Consider the following 19,928-nt stretch of genomic DNA (forward strand, 5'->3'; position numbering starts at 1 on the left):
CCGAAGCGACGAGACGTAATACGTCTCCATAACAGCAGGCGGCGCTAATCTGTATTGTCGCCCAAAAATGAAAACCGGCAGCTGATTGGACGAACGCGTCACGTGGGTCTGGTTTCCCTGGAAATTCAAAGTCAGACCGTCATGGCGGCTCGTTCAGAATACGATCTCATGTTGTACTAAAATAGTTCACCGAAACGTGTTTCTGAAAACATTTTAAGAGAGAAATAGGCCGTGCAGTTGCTGAATCTGTCTTCATTTCAGATCAACAAAGGTCAGTTTAAAAGATTTTCATCAGATTTTGAGAGACTCTAGTCACGCTCATTCCGCTCCTTGTTTCTGGTTAGCTCTCCACCAATCAGATAGGTCATTTGAGTCTGACTGCCAGCAGTGCCCGCCCCGCCGATTATACATGTCAAATCGGCCCAAATGAAGGACGACGGCCCCTCGGAAGGACGACGGCACGGAACACACCGAACAGACTCGAGTCACTGACCTCGCCAGACTGTCCGACGGCTGATTATCAGCTCTATGTTTCCGGGCCTTTAGTGGTATAGAAATAGCGATTTCTTTTTACTTTACCCGTGCCTCGATGACTAGCGTCATAAGCTAATTAGCGGTTTGCGCTAAAACTGTTCACATTCGATTAGCATGAAAACAAATCCAAGAGAACGGTCGACTCGGTACACGTTAACCCCTAGGTTCATTTTGCGCCCCATTTGTCCTTTAAGATACCAGCAGACAAGCTACTCCAGCACCAATTCACCAAAATGAAGTATTTGAACCTCGTTATCAAATACAACTGCACAAAAGCTCCATTTGCACCATAAATTGTTGCATAGAAATTCACCAGAAATTCTAATGATTATTTATTATATTTTCATTTCATGGCTAAAAAGACACGAGACTCAGCTGTGAAAGAAAATGTTTTATTTTCAACTTTTTTCTTCATTTAAAAAAAAAAAAAATAATAATAATCATTTTTATAAGATGTTTTTGTTAAGTGTGACGTAAGATTCTATTAAAATCACTTCAAATAATCCTTGTTAGTTTCTGCTCAGTATTTTGTACCAAAAAAATGGTTGGATGCGTAACGTTGCAGGGTTTGTTTATAAAGATCTGCTCTGGAAAAATATCTCTGTTGCATGTTTGCTAGCAGACGTGTGACAACAAAGGCCGATATCATGCGTTATATACAGTATACTGTAGTTATCAATATTTCTACGTATATCTACACTGTTTATGACATCATGAAGAGGTGTGTTGCTCTTTAAGCTAACTAGCACTAACGTAGAGGAAGTGGGAATGTGCAAAGTGGAAGAATTGCACATTGTAAATATCAAAATATTTTTGAATTTCAAATTTTTTTTCCAAAAGCAAAAAACAAAACGTTACACCATTTTTTTTTTTTTTTTTTTTAAAAGTGCAAAAGGTTATATTTTTGGTTGCTTCTGTATGAAATCCCTGTATGAAAGCTCATGCCAAAGCATCATGGGAGATGTAGTTGTGAAAGCCAATCAAACCGTCGTCATGTATTTGTTTGAACGCGGAGACAGTTACTGTCCTGACAGCTCGGTTTATCGATTCCGTTTTACATATAAAAATAAACGAGCAATATTTCACAGCTAGGGCAGGCTGAATCATGGGAAATGTAGTTTAAACACCGCGATGATTTCCAACACCAAAATCGGTCGGTCAGAAAAAGAAACTTTATTAATGAAAGAGGTGGTTTCAACAGGCGAGGTTGGTCTGAGGAGCAATATACAGCAACAAAAGACCGCAACAACTAGGACGTTGTGTGCGTTTTTCATCACTATTCTGTATAATGTACTGAGTCCAGTAGTTAAGTGAAAAGCAGAAAAAGGCCACAAGGCTCTAACCCCTCTGTAAGTTCAGTTTAAACAGCCGCAGAACGAAAACTGGTTTAAAAAAAAAATTCTTTACAGCTCAGTTTCTCCCCAGCTGGTAGCTTATTTACAGCTGTCAAAACTCAGAAATCTGCTAAACAAGCTGGGCTTATGATTAGGGAAGTCCCCCCCCACCATCTATATGACTGCACTTAAACACACTATCATAGAAGAAGGAAGGACAAAAGGAAGGAGGGAAACATTGAAGGAAGGGAAGAAGGAGGTGAAGGCAACAACGAATGAAGGGAAGATTTAAAAATGTGAATACTGTACACAGTACTATAATGCAGTACTATGACAGACTTCAGAGAGAAATAAATACATAGAAAAGTGCAAAGAAAGTTTTAAGGAGGACTGCCCCAACTCATTCTATATACAGGAAACACTGTATTTCTTCTCCTCTTAGATTAACATAAATGCTTTCAGCAAGTGCACCAGAAAACGACAAACCTGTTTCCTGCATTTGGGAGAAATGTCTAGAATCTCTGATGACGTACGAAAAATGACTCTTTTTTTTTTCTTTAAGTCTGACTCTTATTTTGATAGTTCAGTCCATCTTTCCTGTCAGCTATGATAACATTTTAGTGGGAAATATTCAATTCAGTGATAAAGGTTTTGGGGTCTGTGAGGTTGGATAAACAAATGGGCCTCCAAAAAAAAGCTGTCAGTTGCATCTCACAGTCCTCATTCACAGAATGGAACTGGATCAGATTTCATAAAGGCAGCTACACACCGGGCCGACGGCCGACCGTTGGCAGAAAAGGCAGAACTTTGGACTGATCAGTGTCCCCGAGTTGGTCAAAAAAGTGCCTCGGAACACACAAAAGTGACGAGACGTAATACGTCTCCATAACAGCAGGCGGCGCTAATCTGTATTGTCGCCCAAAAAATGAAAACCGGCAGCTGATTGGACGAATGCGTCACGTGGGTCTGGCTGCTGCTTCCGGATTTTGGATTTTTCAACCGGCCATTAATGGCGACTCATTCAGAATACGATCTCATATTGTACTAAAATAGTTCACCGAAACGTGTTTCTGAAAACATTTTAAGCGATAAAAAGGCCGTGCAGTTGCTGAATCTGTCTTCATTTCAGATCGACAAAGGTCAGTTTAAAAGATTTTTGTCAGATTTTGAGAGGCTTAGTCACGGTCATCCCGCTCGCCAGTTCCGGGTGAGTCCCGACTGCCCTGTCTCCGACTGAGCATGTCAGGTCGGCCAAAAGGGAGGCCGACGGCTCCTCCAACGGACGACGGCACGGAACAAACCGAACAAACTCGAGTCACTGACCTCGCCAGGCTGTCCAACGGCCGATTATCGACCCGGTGTGTAGCTGCCTTAAGACTGACTGATTAAAAACTAAAACGTAGCAATGTAAATGTACGTGTTTTGAGCCAAAAGCGATCTCCGTGCACACTTGTGTTTTTAGCTGCAGTAGAAGATCTAATCTCTGTTTAAGCTAACATCATATATCTCAACATTCTCGTATACTGGACATAAACAGGAGTAGGGTAGGTCATCGTTTGGATTTTAACAATTCTGATTCCAATTCTTCCTTTTCACTCCGGTTCTTATCGATTCTTGATTCTGATTCTTTGAGGGGTGGAGTTGAAACGGGTCACGTGTTTATTTCACAAATAAGAGGAAAGTTTTATTTTGATTCAATGGTGGTTTGCAGTTTTACCGGGCTTTTTTCAAAGTAAAATAAAGCCAGACTAGAGCGCTGCTTACTGTGCTCCAAGGCTGCAACACAACAAGCGCCTGGTCGCTACGGAAACCAAAACGTGCACGTGTTAAATTTGGAACCCGTGATCAGATCTGAAACCAAATCCTCTAAACGATTCCAATAAAGAAACGATTCTACTGGAATCGGAATTTTTGAAACGATTCCAAATAGGAATCGGTTCTCGATGCCCAACCCTAAACAGGAGGCTGCACGTGTACTCCGCCAGTTGCTGGTAGTTGTCATGGTAACGTTAGTAGCTCAGTCTCAGAGAAGGAGACGTCGTGATCCAATCAGGAGGCGAAACGTTGGCGTCCGTGCCGGTGTTGCCAAAGGTCTCCGTTTGCGGCCGTTGAGACGGCAACACGACCCCGCAGAGTCCAAACCAACACGGGTCAGAAGGGTTTTTAATTTTCTCCGATTAAGGGAATTTAGAGCAGTGGGAACGCCCGGTGGAACCGTAGCCAAATATATTGCTTTTTAAACCTAAACACAGCTATGTTAAAGCAACCTACGGGACCTATCTTGCACCCGGCGCAGTGCAGTGCAAAGCCCGACGCGAGTGTCTTTGCTAGTTACAGACCGACGCAGTTGTCGATTTCCCGTCCAGCGCCCACGCCGTTGGGCGTGCTGGTCCTACGGGGAGGTGTGTTCAGGTGCATTCTGGGCGTATTGCTATCTTGAGGCAGCGGGAAGTGATCGCGCCATTGACCAACAAAAACCTGGTCTAAAGTCAATAGCGCAGCATTTCATTGTTATTTTAACAGCAAATTAGTCAAATGCTCCTAGGTTTATGCACAGCTGCATGCAAGATTACAATCCGCCATCATAATAGCAATGCACCAAGGTCCAAATGCGCCTGGCTTTTAAAGGGAACGGGAGATGACACTCTGATTGGTTTCTTGCATGTTACGCCCAAAACACACCTGTAAACTGGTAAGCAGTCAAAGGTCATCCACCGCGAGTCAGCGGACATTCACATCCAACCCTAGAGACCGTCTCTGAACAACGACCAAACTCCCATACTGACAGTGTCAGCATCACGCAATAACAACTAGACCAGCTCCATTCATTCAGGAGTGCGAGAAGCTCGACATCGTCTTTACAATACACTGTCCCCAGAGACAAATGAACATCTGTGCTCACTGGCTAGGTTTATCGGCGCTCCAGTCAAACACTCGGACAGTTTGGGTGATAACCTAGGCCTGCAACAAAGGATTAGCCTCGTCATCAAGTCATCTATACATTATTCTTTCAATTAATTGTTTTTGCTATGAAGTGTCAGAAAGTTTCATCTTCAAAAGTCTTCTTTGGTCCAACCAACAGTCCAAACCCCAATGATATTCAGTTTACAAGAATATAAAACCTGAACATAAATCCTGCCATTGGAGAAGCTGTGAAATCACAGAGTGGATGCCAAGTCAAATGGACTTACAACTCACGGAAAAGATGGACTGAACTTAGCAAAAAAAATATGCAGACATTCCTGCAAACATTATCTTTAAACTGTAACAAATAACAGGCTACTGTACAATAAAATGTAGAGTGTTTGGGTTTGTGGCTGAAATCATTCAGTCTACATCCTCCCCGGGCAGGCAGGGGTTTTCATCACAAACGCAAAGACAAAAAGTCTGGTTTGCAAGAAGAGTCACAATCTCTCGTTTTTAACGAAAAGGAAATAAAAAGAGACGTGCAACAAAGAAGAATGGGAGCGCTGTCAGCTGGGTGAGTTGAATGTCTTTGAATACTGCAGAGGCCAAAACGCCTCAGCAGCCACTGTCCACCCAGAACCTGTGAAATCAGTTCCATCACATTCAGTTGCTTTGTCACTGCAGTCAGGAACTAAACAAGAACTTTAAAGGTCCCATGACATGGTGCTTTTTGGATGCTTTTATATAGACCTCAGTGGTCCCCTAATACTGTATCTGAAGTCTCTTTCCCGAAATTCATCCTTGGTGCAGAATTACAGCCACTAGAGCCAGTCCCACAATGAGCTTTACTTAGTATGTGCTATATCTGTGTCTGTAGCTTTAAATGCTATTGAGGAGGAGGGGGGGGGGCAAGGTGGAGAGTGGGGGTGTGGCCTTGACCAACTGCTACTTTGCTCGTTTTCAAGCCATGATGTCTCTCTCTTTCTCATGGGTGGGCCAAATTCTCTGGGCGGACAAAGCAGAGAAAGGGGAGGTAACCTTTCCCCTTATGACGTCATAAAGGGAAGATTCCAGATCGGCCCATCTGAGCTTTCATTTTCTCAAAGGCAGAGCAGGATACCCAGGGCTCGGTTTACACCTACCTCAGAAAGTGAAACTGTCATGCCATGGGACCTTTAAAGCTCCAGAAAAAGCCAGTGAGTGGACTTTGAGCTAAAATGATTTGGTCTCACGGCATGTGAATGATAGCCACTGAGAAATGACTCCTCTTAAAATGGTGCCCTGCCACACAAAAACGTTTTTACTTGTATTTTTTTTAAATATGTTGGGTCCATATGTGTTTGTGTTATGTCGTGAATGTGAAAATGAACTGCTACCTCCTCTGTCAGCTCTAGCCACTGAAAAAAAAAAAAGCGGAGAAATCAGGCCAATTAAAATAGCTGGTCAGTCTGACGTGGTGTCGCCTGAGCTCATTACTATTCATGAGCTCGCTCAGTTGCGCTGGGTAAAGGATGCTGATAGCCAGGCTCTCATTGGCTAGCCGTTAGCCAATCAGAGTCAAGCAGCTGAGCTCGTTGAATATTAATGAGAATGGGCACAAATCGAGCTGAGTCTTCCTGCAGGCTTTCTATACCACGCTAGAATGGCTCCAAACAAGGTAACCAAGGCATTTTCCACACAAAAAATGTCACAGAGTCCATGGTAGAACTTCAGACATTACCACAAAGTAATGAAATACGTGTGGCAGGACACCTTTTAACAGAATTTCTTTTTAAAACAATCATATTAGAATGAAATAAAAACCATGCATCATTTTACATAATGCACTGGCATCTAGCTAGCATAAATGATACAATCGCTTACATGCTGCACATTTAACACTGCTGCTAGTTATTGTCCAAAAAAAAAAAAAAAAACACAAATAAAAATTGTCATGGTTTTGCATTAAAACCATGTCCAACAGGCTACACGCTCTGTGCTAGCCGTACAGGGATAATATGTAGCTACGGCAAAGCCCCAACAGCTAATACCACCTTCAAATTATCAGCGGTTTTACGCAATAGCTGCCGGTTTAAGTTGCAACTGTCGGTGAAACATGGGTGTCATATCTATCTGTGATAAGTGACTTTGGGATATACGTATAAATAAAACTGACATGACATAAAATGATCATACGACACTGAACCAGGAGGGATCTATCCATCAGCCACTTTTCCTAAAGCTGTGTGCCACTTTCAGGCTCCGCCTCCTTCACAAAACACATGTCATAACAGGTCCACAAGGCTTTCCAAATCATCTGCACATCTCTTTTGTTGCTTGACGGCAGTGTCTGTTTCTCTAGCAACAAGATGTGACAGTGAAAACCTTGTAACTCCAGCTCTGGGGGGGGGGGGGGGGTTGTTTTCCAATTGAAAAGTTGCAGGAGAAGGGAAAACTGTACAGACTAACTTATTATGAGTCAGTTTCAGACGGTTTAAGTGTTTAGTTTGTCACATTCAAAGTCCTCTGTTCTCCATCACGGAGTGGATTTACTTCTCCTCCTCTTCCTCCTCCTCCTCCTCCTCCTCCTCATCATCATCTTCCTCATCTTCTTTCTCCTCTTTAGTTTCTTTCTCCTTCTCTCTGCCTCCCTCTTCACTTTCTGCAGCCTGTTTAGCGTTGCCATTTTCTCCTCCGCCTCCACCTTCATCACCCCCAGCCTCGTCCTCGCCGTCTTTGGACTCTTCCTCATCGCCCGCACCCTGAAAATACGAACACATGGCAGACCAGGGCTGTGCAATTAATGGAAATCGTGGTTTGCGATTGCGGCTCCTAATGATGGCAAAAACAGAACAAAGAAACGACTATTTTGCACTTTACGTTCTGCAAGTAAAGTCTGATTTTGTTCAAACGGGAAAAGTATTGAGAAAAATGTCTTTTTCAAGTTCAGTAACTGCAACATCTTTCCAAAAGGCAATGAGTAATTGTGTTAAATAATCGTGATTCCAATATTAAGCAAAAATAATCGCGATTATGATTTCTTTTCTCCATAATCGAGCATCCCTATGTCAAGACTTTTACTTTCAGACAAGGTAAAAAGGGACTGTGTGTGATGGGAGGGGGTCGAAAGGTGTAACGTTACCTCCTTCAGGCGGCTCCTCCTCCGGCTCGGGACCCGGGCCTTCATCCTCCGGGACAGCGCCAGCAGCTTGTTGTGTCTCTGCCTCTTCTTCTCCTTCTCCGCCTCCTCTCTGCGCTTCTCCTCCGCCTTCTCTCGCCGCTTCTCCTCCGCGTGGTCCGAATCCGACTCGTCCTGTCGCTGCAGCCTGCTCCGCTTTTTAGGCTGCACCATCCTCTTCGGCTGGCTCCTGTCCCCCTTCTCATCATCTGTTGTGTCCTCCTCCCCGGGACTTGAAGACGAGGAGCTGTTGTCGCCTCCCAGGAACGAGCGCTTTTTGCGGGTCACGGAGCGGCTGTCGTCGCTAGAAGTCGCCCCGGAATCGCTCCGGCCCCGGTCCTCCTGCCCGCTGTCCTCCTCCGCGGAGCTCTGGAAGTCGGATTGGGACCCGGAGGAGGACGAGGTGAAGGAGCCTTCGTCACTGTCGTCTAGGATGGAGGCCGGCAAGCCGATTACTTTTCTTTTCTTTGATGCGTCCACCTTGGTTTTCCGCATCGACGCGAACATTTTCCGCTTGTACAAGCTCTCCATGTTTGCGCGAGGTACCAGAGACCAGTGACATTAAAGAGAAAACCGAGCTGGTTGTAAACAAGCTAACGATGCAGCTAGTTAGCTTCTATTGGTTGCGCGTCACAACAACGACAGCATGTTATTTCCTTTTAATAACACAACATGGCGCCTGACTTGACCTCCCGTGCAGATTTGATTTGGGCTATTCGCGGAAACGTTCTGCCTATGTGTGTTAAAATAGGATTTCCGAGCTAAAAACAGGACATTTCGTAGATGTTCTTCTCAGTGTAGCTGTGTGTTATTGTTGTGGCTGCCACTACTTCTTCGGTGTATGGAATTACAGCACAGGCTGTTAGGGCTCCCCCCGCGGCGCAGAGCAGCCACTGCTGCTGCAGACTGAGAGACGATGGAAACTCAAAGCAGTCATTCGACTTTATAACTTTCTGTTTAAATGTCGTTCTGTAGCTTTCTAGTAGTGTTCCTTATACTTTCAAATCCAAACATTCCCATTTTGGTCCAAGTACATAATGTTCAGCGTCAAAATGCTGTTTTCACATGCCCTTCTAAATACTTTTCCCCACGTGACCTGATACAGAGGTTTCTGTATGATGACGTTGCTTCAGTACAGTACAATACAATACAATACAATACCATACAGTACAGTACAATACAATACCATACAGTACAATACAATACCATACAGTACAGTACAGTACAATACCATACAGTACAGTACAGTACAAAACAGTAACTTGGATGGCAGTCGGCACGGCCCCATGTCTGGAAAAGCAGACCGGAAGCTAAGCTAACTGTTCTCATGAAGTGGCGTATGTATGACACGCCAATTGGTATGGCGTTATTGGCGTGTTATGAAGACGCACACTCGTTTTTCAGCTTGTTTATCAACGCCGTTTGTCCTCCATTGACTTACATTACCTTGCGTTTGAATTGACGCCATAGCAAGTGGTATGAAATGGCGAAAATCTGCGCGTTTTCCGTGTGTGTTGTTTCCATACCACGTTCTTCTTTTCCTAAACCCAACCCACTTCTTCTTTTCCCTAAACCCAACCCAGTTCTTCTTTCCCTAAACCCAACCCAGTTCTTCTTTTCCTAAACCCAACCCAGGTCTTCTTTCCCTAAACCCAACCCAGTTCTTCTTTTCCTAATCCCAACCGGTTTTTCTTCACGTAGCCTCGCGATAACACGCCACGTGGCTTTAGAAAGTGGCGTGTATGTTTACGCTGTATACAGCAGACGGAGATATACATGCGGATAGCTCAAAATGCATATATATAACATGCCACTTGGCTTTAGGAAAGTGGCGTGTATGTTTAAGCGAAGTCATGATGTCGCGTTGTTAGATCTAACCTGAAAGTCAAACAATAACACAAACTATCTAAGTAAACCACTGACAAAAACACTAATTTCAACTTGCAGAAGACGGGAGTTGCTGGTTCCCCCTCGGAATTATCTAAAGACTTATTATTTTACCCGGATGGGCATGGTTTGGCAGGACGCACGCTAGACAGTTTAATCTCTGCTTCGGTCTATGCTCCGCTTCGGTGAGCTTTGGTGTAGCAGTAGCTCAGTCTGTAGGGACTTGGCTCCGGGAACCGGAGGGTCACTGGTTCAAGTCCCCACGTGGACAAAGAACAGATTGTGGACTGGTTGGAGCCAAGGTGCCCTTAAGCAAGGCACTACTCAGTGCGCCTGTCATAGGCAGCCCCCTCATTGTGACATCTCTCTATTTAGTGCATGTATAGGTCCTGGGCGTGTGTGTGTGTATTTCGCTTTGCTTTATGTGGAATTAGGCAGCTGCTTGCTAACATGTTAGCCACAACCACAACAACTTTATAAGGTGTCAGGGTTTTATTGTAGTACTATTGTGAAGTTCCTCTGCCCTGTATAGCGGCCATAGAAAAATTATTGGATGTAGCTTTTAGAAAGAAACCTGCCCTCAGATTGAACTTTCAGTGGGATTTTAATGTTAATATGAATTAATAACAGGTTGGTGAGTTTTCACATCATGGAAGAGATGACATCCTGTATTTATCAGATTATGGAATAATCTCCATCAGTGACTGAGCAAAGTGAATCAGTTGATTATAAACCATCTGACCCCTCAGGTGTATCAGGTCATCACTCAGGACTTCTGTGCCAGGAGCGTGCTCACTTTAATCTTCCCGTCCATGGAGGCGGTCAGGCAGGTGCCACAGTCCACCGCCGAGCACCAATCAACTGTCACCACTGGCGCTTTGTGCCCACCCAGTGACAGTACGCTCTCCAGAGCCGGCTCCCCATTGGTCAACTGGGAAGAGAGGGAGGTGAAAGGGAGACACGTTATAAAATCTAAATATGAAGCAGTTTAAACGAAAATATTCATTTTGATTCAGCAAGGGAAAACAAAACAAACACAAAAGTGATCTACAAATGACAAAAAGAAAGTAATTAAAATGAAAATGTTCATGTTGGTTTAACCAGTAAAAACTTTACAATAACTATTAACAATTACTTATGTTTGTCTAACTTATTTAAAAAAAAAAAAAGCTGAAATAAAATCAAAATCATAAAAAAAAAAAAAAAACATTTTAAAGAGCCATATAAGAAGCTGAAAAAAATATATTCACGATAATTTAGAGTTTGTTCACTTGAGTGTGAACAAGATTTGCACAAACGATGATGAATTGCAACTGCTGCACAGCAATTTCCCTCAGGATAAATAAAGATGTATCTTGTCTAATGAAGGTGTATTTACTCTGTATATGAGTCCCCCGGTGCTGGAACAGGTCAGGATGTGTTGGCCTTCAGAGTCGAAGGCAAAGAGTCGACCTCGAGGAACCTGAACCTGAACAAGAGTTCATTCACAAGTTGAGACATCAATGCGTCATTGCCTTCATTTTATTTGATCCGTTTCATTCTTTGACCTAATACTCCATCAGCAACATTTATTTTCCTATGACCTTATTATAACTGTGATATCATCCAGGTTGACTAGTGCTTTAGTAAAAGAGAAGTAAATTATAAATATAAACAAACATAAAAAGCTATTGCTGTCTGTAAAGTAAACCTGTTTACCATGGAAACACTAACTACCTGTTTGTATCCGCTGTATCCCGACAGGATGAAGGGCCCGGTGGCGTCCTGAGGTAAAACCTGATCCGACTGTTTCACCCCACACCGATGGATGTTCCATTGGATGAACTACACACACACACGTATTCAATATACTCATAACAGTTGTTGCAGTTCATTTCCAAACATGAAACTTGCTCTGTAAGATGTTTTTTAAAGTCCAAGATTTAAAAGACATTATTATGATCTGTAGAAATTCTGTTATCATGATGGGTTTTCTACAAAATAAAACACACACCTTGCCATCTTCTCCGACGCTGAAGACGGTGTTTTCATCGTAGCTGAACTCTACACTATAAACTTCTCCGTCGTGAGCTCTCCAGCTCATAGCGCTCTCGTACCGCTGCATATCTACAGCAGAGAATTCAGAGGACTGTGTGATTCATACATAAATGTTACAGAAAGTACTTCAAAATCAAAAAAGTAGAACTGGGTTTACATACAGCAACTGAATGTAGCTACACATTAATGTACTGTACTGCACAATGTGCTGTTAAATGCAGAGGTTCGCAATCTTTTTTTCCGCCAAGGACCACTTACAGCAATGGTCTTCATCAATTCCCTATATATTTACCAAATGCATAACACTATTCATTATATAAAAGCAGATATTGTTAATTATTTTCATACTTGTTGAACTGTCAATATTTAGGTTGGTTTGGTTAGTAACTACTACTACAACTTAAAGTGAAGCTGAATGTTTCTAACCCTAACCATTGTTCCATTACTATATAACTACTTCAACTGTTTAGTCAGTACTTTTAGCTAACTATTTCAACCGTTTACTCGGTACATTTAGACAACTATTTAAACTGTTTAGTCAGTACATTAAGCTAACTACTTCAACTGTTTGTTAGTCATTTTAGCTAACTATTTAAACTATTTAGTCAGTACATTTAGCTAACTATTTCAACTGTTTAGTCAGTACTTTTAGCTAACTACTTCAACTGTTTAGTCAGTACTTTTAGCTAACTATTTCAACTGTTTAGTCTGTACTTTTAGCTAACTATTTCAACTGTTTAGTCTGTACTTTTAGCTAACTATTTCAACTGTTTACTCAGTACTTTTAGCTAACTATTTCAACTGTTTACTCAGTACTTTTAGCTAACTATTTCAACTGTTTACTCAGTACTTTTAGCTAACTATTTCAACTGTTTAGTCAGTACTTTTAGCTAACTATTTAAACCATTTACTCAGTACTTTTAGCTAACTATTTCAACTGTTTAGTCAGTACTTTTAGCTAACTATTTCAACTGTTTAGTCATTACTTTTAACCAACCAATTTAGCCGCTCATGCAATACTTTCAGCTACTTATTTTCGCTCGCTTGCTAACTAGTTTACACACACTGTTACATAACTGTAACATGTAGTGTTCAGGCACTACAGCTGATATATATTTCTTAATCACATCATAATTTACATTTTTTCAAATTAGTTGGGTTACTCCACAATCTTTCCACGTACAACCTGACAACAGCAGAAGAACCCCTGGTTGGTAATCACTGCATTACAGGATAAGAAATATACTGGGGACCCCCCTCATCATTAATGTCCCTTGAAATAATTTAACGTAGCCTATTTTTTTTATACACTTTTATAGAAATACATATTTCGAAAGATGTCACTTTGACCTCTTAAAGCAATGAAGGTCATCTGTCATCATTTCTGAGATTTTACACCGTAAGTGATCGTAAAAAGTCAGCAGAGGAAAATAATGATTCAATAATTTATCTACAATGAAAATAATCATCAGTTGTATTCCTGATAAACACTGACCAAACAGTCTGATAACTCCGTCAGCAGCTCCGGTCACCAGCAGGTTTCCATTGTGGTTGAAGGCTGTGCAGTTAATGGCTACTGGTTCAGGTTCTAAAGAGAATTGGAGCTGAGAGACAGAAAGCACACTGATTATACTACAGTCACATGAATTAAATACACTAAAGCTTATGCAGGGTTTTCCCTGCTATATAAGGTTTAGGCACAGCACCCGAGCCGTTTTAGGCAGCACCTAAGCTAAATGAACGTACTAAAAGATTTTTTCTTAGATCTAATGATTGTAGTTTAGCTTTAAGTTTTAATCTTTAAGCTTTTTAAGTGTTATTTATTTATGCTCTCCTCTAGCTTTTCCAATGTTTTAGACAGTTATGGTGATAAGAACGGTCCAAAATGATGTGAAAAAAGAGACACAAAACTACCACAAAGGAACACAAAATGACTACAAAGAGATGCCACATGACCACACCCAAAACAACCCCAAAGAAAACAAAAATGACCAAAAAGCGATAAAACACAGCTACGATGAGACGCAAAAAACCCACTTAGAGATACAAAAAACGTCACATTTTCTTGAGGAACGGCACCTAAATCCCCCAACCGAATACGCCTACCTAAGTCTTCCACAAAGCCAGGTACTGTATGCTAAACATGCTAACACTACAATTACCATATTAGTGTTACCGTGTAACGTTGATCATGTTAGCGTGCATAAACATTACATGCTAAACATTACCATAGAGCTGATTGTTACATACTCAATGTTAGCATATTAGCATGACAGTGGCAAGCAAACAAATGTGTTTACATGGCAGCTGTGAGCATGCTAACATAGTATTATTGATTGTATGACTTGTAAATAACTTATTATTATTATGACAAAAATCTTTTCTGAAAACTGATATTTCTTGGTGCTTAATAATATGGTGATGTCTGAAAACGCAAACAAACACCGATGCTTCACATCAGCCAAAGTCCGTCATTCACAGTAAATTAACCTAAATTTAATGGATAATGTTACACAGTCCATGCAATTAGTTCAAACCCTCACTTGACCAATTTTACAACCATCGTGATTTGTCTGATGACTTGAACGTTCTCAAGTTTGAAAAACATGGTCATGTTTCCCATCTGTTTTTGAAACAGTCCATTGTGAGTCAGTCGGTGTTGTAGGAGTGCAATTCAAAATCTGTGGAATCCTTTTTTAAAGTGGCCATATTATGCTCATTTTCAGGTTCATAATTGTAATTTGAGATTGTATCAGAATAGGTATACATGGTTTCATTTTCAAAAAACACCATATTTCTATTGTACTGCACATTGCTGCAACTCCTCTTTTCACCCTGTGTTCAGGGCTGTGTTTTAACTACAGAGTGAGACCTCGCAACTTCTGTAAGATCTTTGTTGTCAGTCGCACATGCGCAGTAGCTAGGTAAGGACTACATGCTCAGTAGCTAGGTAAGGATTATATGAGCTAGCTAGCCGTTTCTGCAACTTCAGCCTGTACAAGGCAGGATTAGCCGGGAGACTTCTTCTACACGAGGGCGCACTTCCAACTTTGTGTGGTAACTTCGTCTCAGCTAGTTACGTAGAAAGCTGTGCAGATTTTGACCAGCTCACCTGGTGAGACTGAAGGCAGGACACATTCAGAAACCGTATCTCACTCAAAACAGCATGGATGGATTTTTTTTTCAAAGTTTGTATGCGTGTGGAAGCACCGGAGACACAAAATAACACCCCAAATCCCAGAAAAAGTGATTTTTTTCATAATATGGGCACTTTAACTGCTAGCGCTAGTCTGATGCACTAGCTCATTAGCTACAAAACTATTCTTTTTTTTACCTGTTGTTTGACAGTCTTGGTGTCCCAGAGCAGCAGCTGTCCAGACACCGGTATTGGGAGTCGAGGTGCAGAGTCGACACTTCCGGATCGACTGAGAGCTGCAGCCGAGCAGACAAACGACGAACCACTGGGACTGCAGGCTAAAGACAAGATCCTGGGAGACAGTGGAGGGACATATTAATATCAGTATGTGTACTTCAACAACAAGCATTATTCATCGCTACTTGACAAAATTCAATACTCAAGCATGTAGTTTTTACCCAAGTCTCAAATTTAGTGTATTTGGTCAAGTAAATGTTCTACAAGTAAATGTCTTTATCGACGAAGTTTCATTTACGGGATTGTTCCGGTGCCGCCTGAGGGTTCCACCGGATGTCCCTCATTATCAGCCGGATGTCCCTCACTTTCCGCTTTCTTAGAGTTGGAATCCTAAACTCCGGTCGATTTGGGAAACAACCTCCAAGCTCGAACCGACTACAAATTATATTTATCTTTTTTTTTTTTAGTAAAATTCTCAAACTCGACAGGCATTTTCATTCCAGAGCTCGCCTCCCTACGTACACATGTTCCACCAAAACAAGTTCCTTCCCGAGGCTATTTTGCAGAGCCACCGTACCTGCGTCCGGTGCTTAGCACCGCACGAGACGATTGTGATTGGTTTAAAGAAATGCCAATAAACCAGAGCGCGTTTTTCTCCCATCCCTGAATGTGAGACTAAACTCCCCCTAAAACAGCAAACCTCTGGTGTTTAGTCCAATGTCTTGGTGCACATACATTTACATATAGCATCATCATCAGGTGGCAATGGAATTTAAACCAGTTTAACTCACTCAATTCAGAGAAATGTGTGTTAAACAATCAAAAACAGAGCATGTTTACCGTGGATGAGTTTCATCGATGTTCATCTCATAAAGATTCTTCTTGGCGTCCGTATCATACAGCCGCACTGTGCCAACACCGCTGCCTAGTAACAACTGACCACACACAGAGTTTTTGTTACTTAGAGGGCCCTTTCATTGACCTACATACATTAACCTGAGATGCTAACCTTTACTATAACCTACTATGTGCCTTACTGAACGCCTAACCTAAACCAAGGACCCTAAAATGTAGTCCCAACATGGGAGGTAATTCCCATAATGTGACATGATGTACATTAGTACACTTGTTAGCAGTGGTGGAGGAAGTATACCGATCCTTTCCCTAAGTAAAAGTAGTAATACCACACAGTAAAAATTAGGGATGCACCGAATCCAGGGTTCGGATTCAGATTTGGCTGAATATTGGGCTTTTTGACGGGGTTTTTGACGAACCGAACCCTACGCTTGCAATACGCGTGCTACGCTTACGGGAAGGTGTTTACATAGATGGACCGTTCAATGCAGTAGGCTGTGAGAAAGTGAACATGGAACTTGTGAGCAGAAAAAGTGTTGTTTGGCAGTACTTTCAGTCAAAAGAAGGCCATTCAATTCCAGCTACATGTTCAATTTGCAATGCCGATTTGTCTCGTGGTGGCAAGGACCCTAAACAATACACAACATCGCCGCCGTTAAAACATTTGCGTACGAAACATCCGAAAGAATACGAGTTGTGCATGAAGGAATCTACAGACAGCAGCCAAAATGCAGCAACTTCAGGTATGACAAAGGAAGGACCGTCACAGCTAAAAACTTGTGTTAAAGGTCCCATGGCATGAAAATGTCCCTTTTTGAGGTTTAACATTAATGTGAGTTCCCCCAGCCTGCCTATGGCCCCCCAGTGGCTAGAAATGGTGATAGGTGTAAACCGAGCCCTGGGTATCCTGCTCTGCCTTTGAGAAAATGAAAGCTCAGATGGGCTGATCTGGAATCTCCTCCTTATGATGTCATAAGGGGAAAGGTTACCTCCACTTTCTCTGCTTTGCCCGCCCAGAGAATTTGGCCCACCCATGAGAAAGAGAGAGACATCATGGCTTGAAAACGAGCAAAGTGGCAGTTCGTCAAGGCCACACCCCCACCCTCCACCTTGCCCCCCCTCTCTCCTCCTCAATAGCATTTAAAGCTACAGGCACACAAATTACACCTTCTAATTAAAGCTCATTGTGGGACTGGCTCTAGTGGCTGTAATTCTGCACCAAGGCAGAATTTCGGGAAAGAGACTTCAGATACAGTATTAGGGGACCACTAAGGCCTATATAAAAGAGACTTCAGATACAGTATTAGGGGACCACTAAGACCTATATAAAAGATACTTCAGATACAGTATTAGGGGACCACTAAGACCTATATAAAAGAGAATCCAGATACAGTATTAGGGGACCACTAAGGCCTATATAAAAGCATCCAAAAAGTCGGTATTCGGTTTCGGCAGAATCTTAACCACTGGATTCGGCCGAACCCAAAAAAATCTGGATTTGGTGCATCCCTAGTAAAAATACTCTGTTACAGGTACAAGTCCTGCTTTGACAATGTTAGTTAAGTAAAAGTATGTAAGTATCATCAGGAAAATGTACTTAAAGTACTCAATGCAGAAAAATCCTCACACATTTTAGAAACTGGAAACGATCCAAACTGTTCTGTCGGTCAACTAAGTGTTTAATCAGCTAATCATTTCAGCTGGACTTGTAGACCTGCACATTGTTGGGAAGTTTAGTTTATGATAAAAAAAAATCTTATTTTATGCCGTGTGGACTAGCCAGACCCTCCTCCGCAGCCCTGTGAAGGAAGGTCTGGCAATGCGAGACTAGTGTCACTGTACTCAGTTAATGTGCAGTCCGTTTTGTTTTTCGTACCAGTCTGTCTGGTTTGGTGGCCCACTCCAGAGAAAGCAGAGGAGACTTGGACATGATGGTTGCTTTGGTCTGCATGATGGGGTTGAATGACCACACCTGAGGAAAATCAATCAATCAAATTGTATTTAAAGTGTAACATCACCATTAGACATGGTCTCAGTGCACTTTACAATTAAAGGGACACAGATATAACAAACAGCAAGAAAACAATTGAACAGCATTAAAGCAGTATTAATAAACAATACAAAACCAGCAACATAAGACAATAAGTGATTTAAAAATGTCAACTGAGTGAGCTTCTTCATCATGTAGTGGGAGGCCATTCCGAAGATGAGGGGCACGGTAGGAGAATGCTAGCCTAGAAATCTAGACGCACCCTAGCGGCAGCAAATGTAATTTGCAGCGAGGGTCAGTCTAGCAACTCTCCGTTGGCTTGCGAGCTGGAAAAACCAAACTCTAGTCAGGCCAATCACATCGTGTATAGAGTCAGTGGGTGGGCTTAACATAATGATAGCAGAGTTGCGACGGATCTGCGTGAATTCCCTGCTACTTGAAAACAAAGAAGACGGCTGCTGCTGCTGGAGAACAGCGGTCTTTGGAATCGGCTTTGGCCGCGACTCTGGAAGACTTGGAGTTCAGCTTTTCTTTGAGAAAAGAACAAAGAACGGCACTGAAGTCATTCTTAAAAAAGGAAGATGTGTTCAGAGTTTTGCCGACCGGACACGGCAAAAGTTTAATCTATCAACTAGCGTTGCTCTGCTTAGTTGGAGCGCTATCCTATTGCGTGCAGAGGGAATTTGAAAGATAATCGTTTATCCCGCCCCTCGGATTGAGCCCTGCCAATGGTGAGTTCCCAGACCCAACATCTGGATGTGGGTCTGGCTTGTCAGGCTAGGAGAATGCTCTATAACCAACTGATGTTTTGTTGACTAGGGGATGTTTGTACAACCCCAAAAGATAAATGACGCAGATTTACCTTGATGACTCCATCTACGTCCAAACTGGCAACCCGGCGACCAGAACAGTCGACCCTGAACAAGGAGAAATGCAAGAAAGAGAGAAGAATGAGTGTTTTAGGTTTTGTTATTATCTTTTATGTTGTCTACATGGACGACGTTCCACTTCCGGGTTCCGGAAATTCCGCCGTATGTCCCTAATTTCGGCCGGATGTCCCTCACCTTCCTCTTTCTTTGTGTTGGCATTCTAAACTCCAGTGGATTTATGAGGACTATGGTTCGATCTGCTCCTCAAATCGTACACATGTTCCACCAAACCAAGTTCCTTCCCGAGGCTATTTTGCAGAGGCACCGTTGCATGGACGTGGGAAAATCAAGACCTGTTTAAAATTATTTAAGACCTAGAACACAATACTTAAGTGAATTTAAGACTTTTTAAGGCCTAAAATTTAGATTTTGAAATGTTAGACTTTTTCAGACTTTTTAAGACCCCACGGAAACCCTGGCCCAAGACCATTGTGATTGGTTAAAAGAAATGCCAATAAACCAGAGCACTTTTTTTTTCCTATCCTGGAATGCTGTGTGGACTAGCCAGACCCTCCGCAGCGCTGTGGAAGAAGGTCTGGCAATGCCAGACTATCTTTTATGTGAGTTTAAAAAGCCAGTCGGGTCCGCCTGTGGTTAAAAATCTTCATTTCTTCAGATGGTGTTACTTTGTTCAGAAACCAAGCAGGCTCACAGATGTGTGAGATCCCGTGAGGAGGAAGGGGTGGGGTCAGTTAAACCAAACTGGAAGGGTTTGGAAGGCAGACCTGCAGTGCATGATGGAGGAGTGGTGTTCTCCGTATTCCTCCTGGCTGAGTTTGATGAAAGGCTGTTCCACTGAAAGACCTCCTCCCTCCGCTGCTCCTCCGCAGCTCCTGCTGTTTGAGCAGGAGTCGAGAGAATCGCTGGAGGCCTCGCCGAGAGGCTCTACCTCTCCTGCATCCCCCTTCTTCTCTGGTGTCTAAAA

At 42.5% G+C, this 19,928-nt stretch overlaps 2 protein-coding genes across 3 annotated transcripts in view; both read right to left on the minus strand.

Moving 5' to 3' along the window:
* Positions 1-912: 912 nt before the first annotated feature.
* LOC144531323 (uncharacterized) lies at positions 913-9,488 on the minus strand. Of its 2 annotated transcripts, none has more exons than XM_078271393.1 (2): positions 7,897-9,486; positions 913-7,516 (listed from the first exon to the last, which is right to left on the minus strand). In XM_078271393.1, the coding sequence occupies exons 1-2, from the start codon at positions 8,461-8,463 to the stop codon at positions 7,304-7,306; spliced, it is 780 nt and encodes a 259-aa protein (XP_078127519.1). In that variant the 5' UTR covers positions 8,464-9,486; the 3' UTR covers positions 913-7,303. The 2 variants fall into 2 exon arrangements, with proteins under 2 accessions (XP_078127519.1, XP_078127520.1); XM_078271394.1 differs by having other exon boundaries at positions 7,414-7,586; positions 7,897-9,488.
* A 916-nt stretch (positions 9,489-10,404) lies between these two features.
* The window catches only part of wdr91 (WD repeat domain 91), a 28,472-nt gene continuing 18,948 nt past the window's right edge, over positions 10,405-19,928 (minus strand). The window contains exons 9-18 of the mRNA XM_078271392.1: positions 19,729-19,922; positions 18,937-18,991; positions 17,961-18,056; positions 16,070-16,164; positions 15,191-15,344; positions 13,352-13,460; positions 11,813-11,925; positions 11,536-11,643; positions 11,198-11,287; positions 10,405-10,750 (exon numbers count right to left, since the gene is read on the minus strand). Coding sequence (XP_078127518.1) covers positions 10,586-10,750; positions 11,198-11,287; positions 11,536-11,643; positions 11,813-11,925; positions 13,352-13,460; positions 15,191-15,344; positions 16,070-16,164; positions 17,961-18,056; positions 18,937-18,991; positions 19,729-19,922 — 1,179 coding nt within the window. The 3' untranslated portion in view covers positions 10,405-10,585. The remainder of the gene's footprint in view (positions 10,751-11,197; positions 11,288-11,535; positions 11,644-11,812; positions 11,926-13,351; positions 13,461-15,190; positions 15,345-16,069; positions 16,165-17,960; positions 18,057-18,936; positions 18,992-19,728; positions 19,923-19,928) is intronic.

This window comes from Sander vitreus, chromosome 16 (assembly GCF_031162955.1).
Source record: "Sander vitreus isolate 19-12246 chromosome 16, sanVit1, whole genome shotgun sequence".
NCBI lineage: Eukaryota > Metazoa > Chordata > Actinopteri > Perciformes > Percidae > Sander > Sander vitreus.